This window comes from Octopus sinensis, linkage group LG30, assembly GCF_006345805.1.
Source record: "Octopus sinensis linkage group LG30, ASM634580v1, whole genome shotgun sequence".
Taxonomy (NCBI): Eukaryota; Metazoa; Mollusca; class Cephalopoda; order Octopoda; family Octopodidae; genus Octopus; species Octopus sinensis.
The window spans coordinates 2,925,503-2,941,360 of record NC_043026.1 but is presented as its reverse complement, the minus strand read 5'-3'; the positions used below and the strand labels follow the sequence as shown (position 1 = coordinate 2,941,360).

The 15,858-nt window shown below is 43.4% G+C and overlaps 2 protein-coding genes across 2 annotated transcripts in view; one reads left to right on the top strand and one right to left on the bottom strand.

Moving 5' to 3' along the window:
* The window catches only part of LOC118768486 (putative uncharacterized protein DDB_G0282133), a 389,663-nt gene that overhangs the window by 35,170 nt on the left and 338,635 nt on the right, over positions 1–15,858 (top strand). The window lies entirely within an intron of this gene.
* Positions 9,891–15,858, bottom strand: part of LOC115226294 (eIF-2-alpha kinase activator GCN1) — a 156,044-nt gene continuing 150,076 nt past the window's right edge. Inside the window, exons 48-51 of the mRNA XM_029797282.2 lie at positions 14,757–14,905; positions 12,824–12,928; positions 11,316–11,534; positions 9,891–10,624 (exon numbers count right to left, since the gene is read on the bottom strand). Coding sequence (XP_029653142.1) covers positions 10,493–10,624; positions 11,316–11,534; positions 12,824–12,928; positions 14,757–14,905 — 605 coding nt within the window. The 3' untranslated portion in view covers positions 9,891–10,492. The remainder of the gene's footprint in view (positions 10,625–11,315; positions 11,535–12,823; positions 12,929–14,756; positions 14,906–15,858) is intronic.

Sequence of the window (15,858 nt, the reverse complement as noted above, 5' to 3'; positions counted from 1 at the left end):
TTCAAACAAAGGAATCTAGCACCCCCACTCAGCTCAAAACAATATCTGTGTATCGCGATTTCTGGGTTATTTCTCTTCATCAGCACCAGAACTGCCATGTTATGTTGGCAAATAATCTTTACTCCCAAAGTACTGTTACTAAATATCTCTCGTTGTGAGATTTACAAATAGTAATTTTCTAATTTATAAATCAGTGACTAGTTGTCACTTTGAACAGAAATTTGGCAGTGCCACCTCTAGCCGAAGAATTAGGGCCTTAAAGTCAATGTTGCAAAAAACTAAAGTCCTAGTAAGTAGGAAGGCAAACACATCACACACCCCTTCAGGTAGATGTCTCTGCTCAATCTGTAGAAAAGGTGTAGGTAGAAACTCAAGAAGATGTACCCAGTGTAAGCTATGGACGCATAAGAGGAAGATTAACTGGGAAGATAGCCTTCCTGTGTGTCAGACCAGTCAAACTGTCCAACCCATGCCAGCATGGACAATAGATGTTTAATGATGATGTTGATGATGATGATGATGATGTACATGGTGCATAACCAGCTGGCAGAAGGTTTGCCTAGGATTAAACTAATAGTAACATAGAACAGCCACTTTGATGTGGAGATTAACTTTACTTATTATTATCATTATTATTATTATCATTATTATTATATTATTATTATTATTATTATTATTATAATTATTATTATCATTATTATTATTATTATTATTGTTGTTGTTGTTATTATTATCATTATTATTATTATCATCATTATTATTATTATTGTTATTGTTGTTATTATTATTATTATTATTATTATTATATTATTATTATTATTATTATTATTATTATTATTTTTATTATTATTATTATTATTATTATTATTATCGTGGGACCTTCTCTTCGTGGCAGGTGATTTCAATGGACATGTCGGACGGCATGTCGGGGGCTTCCATGGCGTCCATGGAGGCTACGGTTTTGGCTCTCGTAATGAGGAGGGAACCAGGCTGCTGGAGTTCTGCGATGCAAATGACCTTATGGTCTGCAATACCAACTTCAGGAAACCCACCTCTCACCTAGTCACCTACTGTTCTGGCAGACACACCAGCCAGATTGACTACATCCTTGCCAGAAAAAGGGAAAGAGGGCTGATTATAAATGCCAAAACCTTTCCAGGCGATGAATGTACTCCTCAACATAGATTAGTAGTTAGCGACTTCAGGATCAGAGCTAAATGGTTGCCCAGAAGAAGACCAGCTTGGAGGAGAAGGGTCTGGAAGCTTAAAGATCCTGCAAATGGACAGAGATTTAGAGACATACTACTTGAAGCCTTTGACGAAATAGAAGGGGATATAGCTTCACTTAATGTGGAAGACAACTGGAGATTTCTACGGGACAATCTGCTGACAGCCACTGACCAGATCTGTGGATGGAGCAAAGTACCATCTCGACCCAGAGTAACATGGTGGTGGAACACTGTGGTTGACAGGGCTATTAGACAAAAGAGACAGGCTTGGAAGGACTGGAAGAACGGTGGTAGCAGGGAATTGTATCAGACAGCCAGAAGGGAAGCTAGGAGACAGGTTTATTTAGCCAGAGGGGAAGCGGATAAGAAAAAATTTGCCAATGTTCTGCGCCGTGAGGATGAAAGACTTGAGGTATTTCGTGTTGCAAGACAGTGTGTGAGAGAGAATTGTGATGTGGTAGGAGAGAAGTGTGTTCGCATGGATGATGGTTCACTTGCGCTAAATGAGGATGCAAAGAGAGAGGTTTGGAGACGCCACTATGAAAGCTTGCTGAATAAAGGAAATGAATGGGATTAAGAGAGTCTGCCGAATGTTGACCCAACAGAGGGACCAGCTATCCGAGTTGATAGTTCCGTGGTAGCTAAGGCAATTAGAAGCATGAAGACAGGGAAAGCCCCAGGCCCATCAGGAATTACTGCAGAGATGCTCAAAATATCTGGCAGTGTCGGCTATAACCTAGTCACCCGTATAGTCAACCAGGTGATACACGAAGGAGTCATACCCAATGACTGGTGTAGCAGCATACTAGTCAACTGCTACAAAGGTAAAGGTGATGCCCTAGATACAAATAATTACAGAGGTATCAAGCTGTTGGATCAGGTAATGAAGGTTACGGAGAGGGTCATAGCCCAACTAATTAGAGAGAGAGTTAGTTTAGATGAGATGCAGTTTGGGTTCGTGCCAGGGAAAAGCACCACTGATGCTATATTCCTGGTAAGACAGCTGCAGGAGAAGTACCTAGCCAAAGATAAGCCCCTGTACCTGGCTTTCGTTGACATGGAGAAAGCTTTTGATAGGGTCCCCCGATCCCTTATCTGGTGGTCAATGAGGAAACTAGGGATAGATGAATGGCTGGTGAGGGCTGTGCAAGCCATGTACAGAGATGCTGTAAGTAAGGTTAGGGTTGGCAACATGTACACAGAAAAATTCAAAGTAGAGGTTGGGGTCCACCAGGGTTCAGTACTCAGCCCCCTCCTATTTATCATAGTCCTCCAGGCAATTGTGGAGGAATTCAAGACAGGTTGCCCCTGGGAGCTCCTCTATGCTGACGACCTCGCTCTAATTGCTGAGTCACTATCAGAACTGGAGGAGAAGTTCCAGGTGTGGAAGGAGGGTTTAGAATCGAGGGGCCTTAGAGTCAACCTAGCTAAAACCAAAGTACTAATAAGTAGAAAGGTAGACAATCCACAAATGTCCTCAGGAAGATGGCCCTGCTCGATCTGTAGAAAAGGTGTAGGTAGAAACTCTATAAGATGTACCCAGTGTAAGCTATGGACACATAAGAGGTGCAGCAATGTCAAAGGTAGGCTAACTGGGAAGATAGTTTTTGTATGTGGCAGATGCTCGGGAGCATTGACCTCCGAAGATCTGCAGAAAACAACTTCCGTCACTTTCCAAGGGGAAAAACTAGAAGTAGTTGATAGCTTCCGTTATCTAGGTGGCCAAGTCAGTAGTGGGGGTGGGTGCGCTGAGAGTGTAACTGCTAGAATAAGAATAGCCTGGGCAAAGTTTAGGGAGCTCTTACCTCTGCTGGTGACTAAAGGCCTCTCGCTCAGAGTAAAGGGCAAACTGTATGATGCATGTGTACGAACTGCCATGCTACATGGCAGTGAAACATGGGCCGTGACTGCTGAGGACATGCGTAAGCTCATGAGGAATGAAGCCAGTATGCTCTGATGGATGTGTAATGTCAGTGTACTTACTCGACAGAGCGTTAGTTCCTTGAGAGAAATGTTGTACCTAAGAAGCATCAGTTGTTGTGTGCAAGAGAGACGATTGCGCTGGTATGGTCATGTGGCGAGAATGGATGAAGATAGGTGTGTGAGAAAGTGCCAATCCCTAGCAGTTGAGGGAACCTGTGGAAGAGGTAGACCCAGGAAAACCTGGGACGAGGTGGTGAAGCACGACCTTCAAACGTTAGGTCTCACCATGGAAATGACTAGAGACCGAGACCTATGGAAGTATGCTGTGCGTGAGAAGACCTGGCAAGACTAGTGAAGCCATAACCCATGGCCCCTACCTGGGACGTAGTCAGTCCACCTGTGCATATCTTCCTGCTTGTGACACTTGTGAAGACCTGTTGAGGCAAGTGAAAGTCAAAATGAAGTCAAATCGAATCAAATCAAATCAATCAAAATAGATGAACATCAATGGAATTTGCATCCTTGTGGTACCAGTACCGGTGGCACGTAAGAAAACCATCCGAACGTGACCGTAGCCAGTACCGCATCGACTGGCCTCTGTGCTGTGGGCACGTAACAAACACCATCCGATCGTAGCCGTTCGCCAGCCTCGTCTGGCACCTGTGTCGGTGGCACATAAGAAAACACCGAAAACACCATCCGAGCGTGGCCGTCTGCCAGCCTCGTCTGGCACCTGTGTCGGTGGCACATAAAAAACACCATCCGAGCGTGGCCGTCTGCGAGCCTCGTCTGGCACCTGTGTCGGTGGCACATAAAAAAACACCATCCGAGTGTGACCGTCTGCCAGCCTCGTCTGGCACCTGTGTTGGTGGCACATAAAAAGCACCCACTACACTCACGGAGTGGTTGCCATTAGGAAGGGTATCCAGCTGTAGAAACACTGCCAGATCTGACTGGCCTGGTGCAGCCTTCGGGCTCCCAGACCCCAGTTGAACCGTCCAACCCATGCTAGCATGGAAAGCGGACGTTAAACGATGATGATGATGATTATTATTATTATTATTATTATTATTATCCTATTTCTCAGGCTGATTGTATGCTGATATCTTTTGAACAAGAGTTGGTCATAACTGACCACCATGGGGGTTCGCTCAACTTTCTCATTCCAGCTACATTGACATCAATCTGTTTTCTGCAGCACTTCTGGCCCCCATCACAACAGGTATAACCCCCTCATGCTTCAAATCGTGTCAAACTGTCAACCCTCTTTCTCTGCCACATGAACATCTCCTGATCCCCTGGGACACTGAGGTCAATAATCTAGCAATGACTTCTTTCGAAACCAGGATCAAATCTGGTCTTCTTGCCTCAGTTCCATTGCCACATTATTATCATCATCATCATCATCATCATCCTTTTTATTATTATTATTGTTATCATCATCATCATCATCATCATCATAATTATTATTATTATTATTATTATTATTATTATCATTATCATCATAGTTATTATTATTATTATTATTATTATTTATTATTATTATTATTGTTATTATTATTATTGTTATTATTATTTATTATTATTATTATCATCATTATTATTATTATTATTATTGAGTGAGAGAGCAGTTCATGCCATCAAAGTGACACTGGGTAAAATATACGAAGCCCAATATACCCATCATGACTACCCGTCTGATAAGGGTACACCAGGCACATGCATCACAATCATATGTGCGCGACATGGTGATCTCATATCAAGATAAGCAGCACATGACCTTGTAGGTGGGGCCCACTTAGAATTTTCTTCTGGTCGAGCAAACCGTCCCACTCAAAAGGTCCCTGAATAAGGGTTGTTTAAGGATGTTGAAAGAACCACCCATGTTTCCAGAGGTGAATTATTCGAACCCCAAAGAGTTCCTCTCAACACATGGCTTTGATGCTCCCCACTACTTCTGCTCGTGATCAGAGATACACTTATCGTCAGCCACTAAGGGACATGACCAACTGGTTAAGGTCAAACAACTGACAAGCAAATCTGTGGTATTGAGCAGAATATTTGCTGTAGGCCATCTTTTATACCAAGATAAAACAATGTACATGATAACACTTCCAATCAGTTAAGATCAGAAGCCATGAGAGCTATTATTATTATTATTTAGTAGTCTTAAGGCAGAAAGCTGCTAGAATCGTTAGAACACCAGATGAAATGCTTAGCAGTATTTTCACCTGCCGCAACATTCTGAGTTCAAATTCTGTCGAGGTCCACTTTGCCTTTCATCCTTTCGGGGTCAATTAAATAAGTACCAGTTACGCACTGGGGTCGGTGTAATCGACTTAATCCGTTTGTCTGTCCTTGTTTGTCCTCTCTGTGTTTAGCCCCTTGTGGGTAGTAAAGAAATATGCATTTTCGCCTGTTGCTACATTCTGAGTTCAAATTCCACCAAGGTCCACTTTGCCTTTCATTCTTTTGGAGATCACTAATTCAAGTACCCGTTACGCACTGGGGTCAACGTAATCAACCAGTCCCCTCCCCACAAATTTGAAGCCTTGTACCTGTAATCGTATATTTTTATCATGTGCTCTCACTGCACCCCTGAACACAGCTGTGTGGGCCTTGGGTAGGTGCAGGGGTTTTTGTGATGCTCTTATTTTTGTTGTATTGAAAGTGTTTTATGTAGGATGTGATGTGTGCAGTCCCTAGCAGTGCTCTTTTCTGTATGTTATATAGATTTCTTTACTACCCACAAGGGGCTAAACATAGAGGGGACAAACAAGGACAGACAAAGGGATTAAGTTGATTATATCGACCCCAGTACGCAACTGGTATTTTAGTCATCGACCCCGAAAGGATGAAAGGCAAAGTCGACCTCGGCGTAATTTGAACTCAGAACATAACAACAGACGAAATACTGCTAAACGTGTTGCCCGACACGATAACGTTTCTGCCAGCTCGCTGCCTTTTCTGTATGTTATATAGATTTGTAAGTGCTGGTGTTTTGGTTATATATTTGTCTGAATGGTTTTTAATCATACTTAATGCACCTACTATTATAAGAATTCTGTTTTTAGGCTCCACATTCGAGTTACCTCTATTTCCAGGTCTTTGTATTTTGAGAGTTTCTCCATTTCTTTTAAAGATACATTATCATCTGTTGGTATTGATAGATCGATTAGAAAGCATCTTTTTCTTGATATTATCATTATTTGACAAAAACTCTCAGCTTATTTTGCTGGATATGATGGAAAGTGTCAGCTGTCCACCAACAGCAGACTAAGGTGACCCTTGTTTACTGGTCAGGCTTCAAGAACCCTGCAGAGAACTCTGGCTTTTCCAAGCAATGCTGATTTTTGTAGGTGTTCTATCTTTACATTTGTACAATCTTTTTCAGTAATAATAATTATTATTATTATTATCATTATTAATTAAGGTGGCCAACTGACGGAATTGGTTGCATGCTGAGCAAAATTCTTAGTCATATTTTGTCTGCTGCTAAATTCTGTCGAAATTGACTTTGCCTTTCATCTTTTCAGGGTAAAAATAATTACCCGTTGAACACTGGGGTTATTGTAACTGACTCACCCCTCCTCTGCACACACCTCTACATTTGGGCCGATGGACATAAGAAGCAGTAGGAATTGTGTGGATTGAAGGAGATTTAGGCTATTATTTCTAGCATATAGAGTGACCACATTGAGATCTCCTCTTATGTCTTCTGTTGATTATAACTCTTTTGTTACCACCTTTTTGTTGAGATTCTGTGTTTCTTTCAATTAATTTTAAATATAACAAAGAATTTAGTAAAATAACTTAGTTATCATTAAGCTAGTGTTAGGAACAGAAATTGTGACTAAGGTTTGGTGGAAGATTTTAATTCAAAACTTATAAAAACGAGACATTTTTACTAGAGAGCCAGAGGTGGTTTCAGCGAGGCTGGTATCGCAGGGGTTAAACACACCTCTACATTTGGGCAGATGGACATAAGAAGCAGTTGGAAGGGTGAGAATTGACAGCAATTTAAGCTATTATTTCTAGCATATAGAGGGACCACAGTGGGGTCTCCTTCCCTCATGTCTTCTGCTGATTATTTTTCTTCTTAGCCTTTTGTTACCATATTTCTGTTGAGATGCTCCGTGTTTCCTGCAATTAATTTTAAATAAAACAAGAGCACAAACCACCACCAACGGAACACCAACATCCTCTCAACGATAAGTCAGAGATCTCTCTATATATATATCAAAGGCAAAATGTCTGTCTGCGTGTGTGTCCTTTATACAAATCCACAATTTTTCAGTTAGAGTGCTCGCACTTTCTATGGTCAGTCAAAACCGTCCAAGGGTGGTCGTGCACATCTTTACATTTCTGCAGTCACCCCGCAAATCTCTCTATATATAAACGGCAAAATGTCTGTCTGTGCGTGTGTCCTTTATACAAATCCACAATCTTTCAGTTAGAGTGCTCGCACTTTCTATGGTCAGTCAAAACTGTCCAAGGGTGGTCGTGCACATCTTTACATTTCCCCAGTCATCCCGCAAAACCATTAAAAAATCAATAGAAGTGACTTTTTTGTGAATTTTCTTTCCAAAACCCAATCAAAATGACCGAAACTTGATGCGCCAATTGAATGCCAGCTAGCTGTATGTGATTGGTCAGAGATTGGTACAGTACTCATGCCGGATCATAGTGCTAGTATATTATAGAAATATATTATTTCATTTCTGAAGGGGTTTGATGCCAGTTCTTTATGTAGTTTGATTTCTTTATCCATCAGTTTCTACTGAGATAGAGACTCGAGTAAAATTAATAACAGAGAAATGAAAACAAAACTTTGGAAACAGCCTAAAGGGAGATAATTGAGAAAGACTTGATAACGTAAGATCGTAATCATGTAAAGTAAATATAACAAATAATCCAGAATCTTTGTCTGGCATTGGATCGATCCCAAAATATAACCAGTTTGTGCCAGTCACGAGGCCAAACATTCCTGAAAGTTTCATCTGAATCCATCCGGCAGTTCTTGAAATATCTTGTCCACAGACAAAGAAGCAACTAAAAACAATACCTCCACCTTCACTAAGGTGGAGGTAACAAAGAATTTAGTAAAATAACTTCGTTGTCATTAAGCGAGTGTTACGAACATAAATCTTATGAAAACAAGGCATTTGTACTAGAGCCAGAGGCTGTTTCAGCCGGGTTGGTATTAAAAGGGTTAAACATACTGTCACTCACTGTATTGAACCCAAGCAAAACAGGGTTTATTTAATGAAATATTCCTAATAACATCACCTGAGGAGATGCATGTGCACCAGTTGTAGAGTATGTTACACGTGAGGGATTGATAGAAGATGCATTGAAACGGTTGTTGTGAGCAATAAAGTTTCTCAGGGGAAGACTTTCAGACACAATAAGAATAGAGCATCCCTTTTGTTACAGACAACCTCTCTGAGCTCATTTCTCATCCTGAAGTCATCATCATTATTTAACATCCATTTTCCATGCTGGCATGGGTGGGTTGGTTGGTGTGACAGGAATTGGCAAGCTGGACGGCTACCCCAGGCTCCAGTTGTTTTGGCATAGTTTCTATGGCTGGATGTCCTTAGTAATTCCAACCAATTCACTGAGAATACTTCATTTGTTTGTCATTTGACTGTGGCCATGCTGGAGCACTGCCTTCAGTCGAACAAACTGACTCCAGGACTTATTCTTTGTACGCCTAGTGTTTATTCTATCAGTCTCTTTTACCGAACCAGTAAGTTATGGGAATGTAAACACACCAACATTGGTTGTCAAGTGATGTTAGTGTGACACACAGACACACAAACATATACACATGACGGGCTGCTTTCAGTTTCTATCTCACAAGACTTTGGTCAACCTGAGGCTATAGTTGAAGACACTTGCCCACGCTGTGGGACTGAACCCGGAACCACGTGGTTAGGAAGCAAGCTACTTATCACACAGCCACTCTGCCAACTTGGGGTGTGGGTGGCTTTTATTGTGGCATCTGGGGGGATTTTTATGTGGCACCAGAATGCTCAAAGGTCATGCAATTTTAAAATTGTCCCCACCTTTCTGTCTCTTCCTTCCTCTCTCTATGTTATGTCATTTCATTGCAAATGATGCAGAAAACAAGAGACTAAGGGGATGGGTGAATGGACGAGACATAATGGAAACTGAGGATCCATTAGATAATGTAGTCCAAGAGACACTATGGCTGAATAAAAGACAGGATGGTCACAGTTGGAACGTCTTCGATCATAGATCTACTGGATCAGGACTGACCTGGGGCTAAACAACAAGAAGGAAGCACACATTAAATAACGTAGTCCTTGATACACTATGTCTGAATAATAGACAGGATGGTCACAGCTGGAACGTCTTCGATCATAGATCTACTGGATCAGAACTGACCTGGGGCTAAACAACAAGGAAGCACACATTAAATAATGTAGTCCTTGATACACTGTCTGAATAAAAGACAGGATGGTCACAGCTGGAACAACTTTGATCATAGATATACTGGATCAGGACTGACCTGGGGCTAAACAACAACAACAAGGAAGCACACATTAAATAACGTAGTCCTTGATAAACTATGTCTGAATAAAAGACAGGATGGTCACAGCTGGAACGTCTTTGATCATAGATCTACTGGACAACCATCATCATTCTTTTTCTAAATGCATGTCTCTCACCAACAAATTTAAAACAAAAATACAAAAAAAAAACACCAAATTTTTTTTAGTTTTGCACAAAATTTATTTATTTGTTTATTTATTGAAATAATTAAAAAAAAAACTTTATTTCTCCCCTTGAACAAGTTTCTTGCTTTCCTCAACACTCACCACTCAACTCTCATAAATTTTGCTCCATTTTCATTGCTGCTGCTTGGCCACAACCACTTTATGCCAATTATCAAGTGCCCCTCCTCACCCATTCCCTTTCCACGCCAATTTTCCATATGGGGTGGGTCATGGATGGGCAGGTGGGTGGGTGAGGAACAGGGTAGGTTCTTAGTCCAGTTGTTCTGCTGTCATCCACCTGCCACCCCACTCCGCTCCACAGCTGGCCACCGCCACCACCACCACCACCACCACCAACCCCATCTCCTTTGCTCTCCCTCTCTCTCTCTCACCCCCTCCGTCCCTGTGTGGTGGTGGGGAGACCGACTGGTCAAGCATTGCTAATCTCCCTCCCTCCTCACCCAACATGTGGAGACAGAGGACGCTGGGACGACGAGGGTGCAGGGTTGGTTGGTTGGTTGGAAGGTTGTGTTGGTCAGCAGCTTGTGAGGGGTGGAGGGGTGGGGGAGTTGAACATGTGCCACGGGTGACACTCTAGACAAGGACAGAATCGTCGATCTCCTCCCTGACCGGGGTCGTTGTCTTGGCCAACAGCTTTCGCAGTGTCTTGGTGTGGACATCCTGGAGGGCCTCCTGCATACCGACATCTAAGAGGGACAGGGTCGCCTGCGGACAGAGAAAGAGAGAGACACAGTGAGTGAGGGAGAGAAGGAGAGAGAGGGGGAGAGAGAGACAGAAGAGAGGAGGGAGTAAGTAGAGGGTACAGTAACAAAGACAGAGAGAGAGAGAGAGAGTGAGAGAGAGAGAGACAGAGAGAAAGAGAGAGACAAACAGACAGACAGAGAGAGAGAGAGACAGAGAGATAGAGAGTGAGAGAGAGACAGAGAGAGAAAGTGAGAGAGAGACAGACAGTCAGAGAGAGACAGAGACAGAGAGAGGGAGAGAGAGACAGAGAGATAGAGAGTGAGAGAGAGACAGACAGTCAGAGAGAGAAGGAGAGAGAGACAGAGACAGAGAGAGGGAGAGAGAAACAGAGAGAGAGACAAACAGACAGACAGTGAGAGAAAGAGACAGAGAGAGAGAGAGACAAACAGACAGAGAGAGAGAGAGAGAGAGAAATACAATGAAATTCATTTGAAAATAATAAAAGCTTTAAAACAAAAATCCACCCTAATCCCATTTTCATGACATCCCAACAACCACCACCATCACCACCACCACCCCTACAACCACTACCATGGCAGCCATCGCCATAACCACCACCACCCCCACTGCTTCAACACCACCACCACCACCACCACCACTACCACAATCACCTCCCCCCCCATTACTACAACATGCAGCAGGGTTTTCTTACCTGGTAGACTGAGTCCCCTTTGGCCAGCTGGAGCACAGCCAGCAGGCCGTACTCACTGTTGCCTTTCACAATAAAATTCTTTTCCTTGGTGCCCATGACCAGGGCAGGGACTAGGTACTTCATCATGACAGCCGGCAGGGGTTGGTCCGTTTGTCGAGCGAGGTGGCTGGCTAGTTGGCCACACAACTGTTTCACATCGTTGGAATCGTGCTTCAAACCCTGGCAGAGTGAGAGAGAGAAGATTCCAATGAATAAAAAAAGTCAAGAGGGGTTATATAGGGCTCTTTGTGAAGGCTTGGAAGGAATGAAGGCAGCATGCACTGCTGGGTGGGTCAGTGTGCACGCAAGACAGAGTGTAAATGATTTAAGAAGCATCAGATGTGGTGTGCAAGAGCGAAAACTGCACTGGTTTGGTCATGCGATGCGTAGGGATGAGGACAGCTGTGTAAAGAAGTGCTGATCTCTAATTGTGGAGGGAACCTGTGGAAAGGGTAGACCCAGGAAGATATAGGACAAATTGGTGAGGAAGTATCTTCCGATGCTGGGCCTCACCAAGGAAATGACAAGGGACCGGGAGCTGTGGCGATATTTGGTGTACTTGAAAAGAAACATCAAGCTAAGTAAAATCGCAGTCATCCATACATACAGGCTTGTCCTTTGCAGGTGCCACATGAAATTCACCACTGCCACATACAAATAGATGCATGTGGCATGTAAAAAAACCCCACTACACTCTTGGAGTGGTTGGCATTTGGGGAGGGGGGTTCAAGTAGGAACCTGGGGCTGGCCAGTGCCCTTCATAACGCCAACCGCTCCACAGAGTGGGCTGAGTGCTTTCCATGCAGCACCAGCACAGGTGAGGTCAGTTTTGACAAGGTTTTTACAACTGGATGCCCTTCCAGATGCCAACTACTTCACAGAGTGGACTGGATGTCTTTGAAATGGCACCAACACGGGCAGGGTCACCAAGTAAAACAAGGAATTTTTGAGAGGGGTGGGGGTGCCATTGGGGGGAGGGGATTTTGTGTCAGATGATGAAAGGTTAGAGTGGGACAGAGAGAGAGAGGGAAACAGGTGTCATGCTGTAGAGGAGGTACAAGGTGTGAGAGAGAGAGAGAGAGAATAAGGGCAGTGAAACAGGTGAAACCTTATAGATATCACCTGGTGAAATATATATTTACACACACATACATTATTATATATATAAAGGTGTCGAACAGACAGACTGAGCATGCTGGGCGAAATGCTGAGTGGTGTTTCCTTTGTCTTCACGTTCTGAGTTCAAATTCCACTGAGGTCGACTTTGCCTTTCATCTTTGCCAGGTCTATGAATTAAGTACCAGTTGCATGCTGGGGTTGATGTAACTGACCAGTTGCCTCCCCCCAAATTTCAGGCCTTGTGCCTTTAGTAGAAAGGATTACTTAAAGAGACACACACACACACACACACCCGTATGTACAGAATTACTCTCTTTCTCTCTCTCAGGCAGGGAAAGTGGTGTACCTACCTTGGCTAAAAGAGCCAAAATTTCAGTGGAGGGTTCAAGACTGTTGGTGATTTGGTAACTTAACACATAGGTAGCAGCCCGTAGCCCACTTAGGCAGATTGGTATCTGGGGAAAACAAACAACAAGATTTATATATACATCATAATTAATGGTGGTTGCTGTGGCATTTACTGACAATGTTACATTAACCCTTTAGTGTTCAGATTATTCAATCAAACATAATGCCTATTGATTCCCATTGATTTGAATTAATCATGCATTATCTCATATCTTCAAGATCTTGATGGTGTAATTACTTCATGTAGAATAACATTGTAGGGTAGGTGTGAGAGCCTGGATCTGGTCAGTTTGAACATAAAACAGATTAGCCATTTTGGCCGGATATGGCCAGTTTAAATACTAAAGGGTTAATATTGGGTGATTTTTATAATAGTGTGCGGGTGGCACGTAAAAAGCACCCACTACACTCGCGGAGTGGTTGGCGTTAGGAAGGGCATTCAGCTGTAGAAACATTGCCAGATCAGACTGGAGCCTGGGGCAGCCCCTGGCTCCCCAGACCCGGTTGAACCGTCCAACCCGTGCAGCGCGGAAAACGGACGTTAAACGATGATGATGATGAAAGAACAATTAGTCTTGCTTAGGTTCAGAGATCTGAGAGGAACCATATTTTGTTGATTTGAAGAGATAGCCTTCAGTACTTGCATTGGTTTGTAAAATGTACAATAGTACTATGCAATTTATAACATACACACTAGTGCAAACATTACTGCAGGATTTATTATACACTAAAATAAATTATTTTAGTATCATGTTGGCTGTGAAACAGGTGAAACCCCAAGGATATCACCTGGTGAAATATATATTCATCTCATGTCTCCTGGCTTTCTTTATATTATAGATGTATTAAAGATTCAAAGAAAAGATACGGTGTACCAAAAGGGTAATTTATTGTCACAATAAGGAGGGAAAGATAAAGGAGATATGGGGGATGGTGGTGGTGATGAGGGAGAAAGCAAGAAAGAGGAGGAGCAATAAGGGAGATGAGGGGGAATAATAGGGGAGAGATAATAGGGTCATGGAGAAGGAGGAAAGGATAAAGGAGATAATAAGGAAGAGTAATCAGAGAGATAAGGGGATATAATAGGGGTGTCTTGCAAACAACTTGCACATGCAAGTGCTACCAGTCAAAAACTCCGCATACCGGAAGCTAGCAAGTGTATGGGGTCATCAGGAGAGAATGCGCGCCGTTTCGGGGCCTACCTCTCGATGGCATCAATGCGCACCGGCCCCCCTCACTGATATGAGGCCCCGCTTGCTAGATCAGCTTGTTATGAAGTCAAGCTCAATATCCTTCTAGCCATCGCTCATCGTCTCTTTTTAACCCAATCCAGTGGCTAGCCTTCTCCACTGTAGATTGGATATCAGTCATAAAGAGATAAGGAGTTATAAGGGAGGAAATATGGGGGAAAAAATAAAGAAGATGGAGGAATAATGAGAGGGAATCGAAATTGAACCAATCCTATGACTGGCACCCGGCAGTTGCCAGGACCCCTGGACTGGTGGTACGTAAAAAGCGCTATCCGAATCGTGGCTGATGCCAGCATTGCCTCAACTGGCTTCCGTGCCAGTGGCACATAAAATGCACCAATCTGACCGTGGCCGTTGCCAGCCTCGCCTGGCACCAGTGCAGGTGGCACGTAAAAAGCACCCACTACACTCACGGAGTGGTTGGCGTTAGGAAGGGCATCCAGCTGTAGAAACATTGCCAGATCAAGACTGGAGCCTGGTGCAGCCTTCTGGCTTCCCAGATCCCCGGTCGAACCGTCCATCCCATGCCAACATGGAAAGCGGACGCTAAACGAAGATGATGAAGGAAAAGAAAGAGAAAAAAGAAGATGGAGAAAGGCTGGGAAATTTCATTGGAATGACTTACCCTGTCAGCAGCAGTGAAGTGTGTGACAGTTTGGAAGACGGCAGGCTGGAGGCTGGGAACCAGGACACGGTCAGCCCCTTCTTTGATGGCTACAGCAAGGGCAACGCTGCGTCCATGTCGCAGGGTCCAGTCTGATCCATTGTCCGTATCTGTAGGGAAACAGAAAAGAAGTTAACACACGTCTTCTCAACCATATGATCAAGGGTTCGAATCGCACACGAAGCAAGTGTTTTTCTACTGTAAACTCTGGGCTGACCAAAGCCTTGTGAGTGGATCTGGTAGACGGAAACTGGCAGAAGCCCACTGTGTGTGCGTGTTTGCATGTATGTGTTTGTGTATCAGGGTTGATAAAGTACCAGTGCCATACTGGGGTAAATTTCACACAAACCTTTGTGGAGAATAACAAGTTCCTTCATAGTGTAAGTTTACAACAGCATTCCAGTTTAAATGCATCAATCATTGAATGCAATGCCTGGTCCAAGAATTGAAACCACAGTCTTACAATGATGAGTCCAACACCCAAACCACTAAGCCACGTGCCTCCTTGGTGTGCTTATGGCCCCATAACGCAGCAGTTTGGCAATAGAGACTGATAGGCATTAAAAACAAAAAATCTTGTGCTCAATTTGTTTGAAAACGTTCTTGAAGGAGGTGCCCCAGCATGGCCACAGTCAAATGAAACGAGTAAAAAATGATTAAATACCCAAAAAAATTTATATGTACAATCCATGCCCACCCATGCTGACCTCTGCTGTTTCTCCCCTTACCCTGCACATAATATGTCCCCACTGAATCCTCCCCCACAAAAAATCCTCCTAATTACCTCCTCCTTCTACCACTGACTATTCATTACACCCCCACCCACTTCATTATACACCCATAACCAGGGTGTAGGACCCCTGCTCCCCCAGTTGGGTGGGGTCTTGCCCAGCAAAGTTACCTGGTGACCTCACTGCTGCTGGGGACATACACAAAAAAAAAAAACCCAACACACCCTGTAAAAGTGGTTGATGTTAAGAAGGGCTTCCAACCATGGCAACCATGTCGAATCAGACAGCAGAGCTTGGTTCTACTATATGGCTCAGAAACCTGGACGTTATCA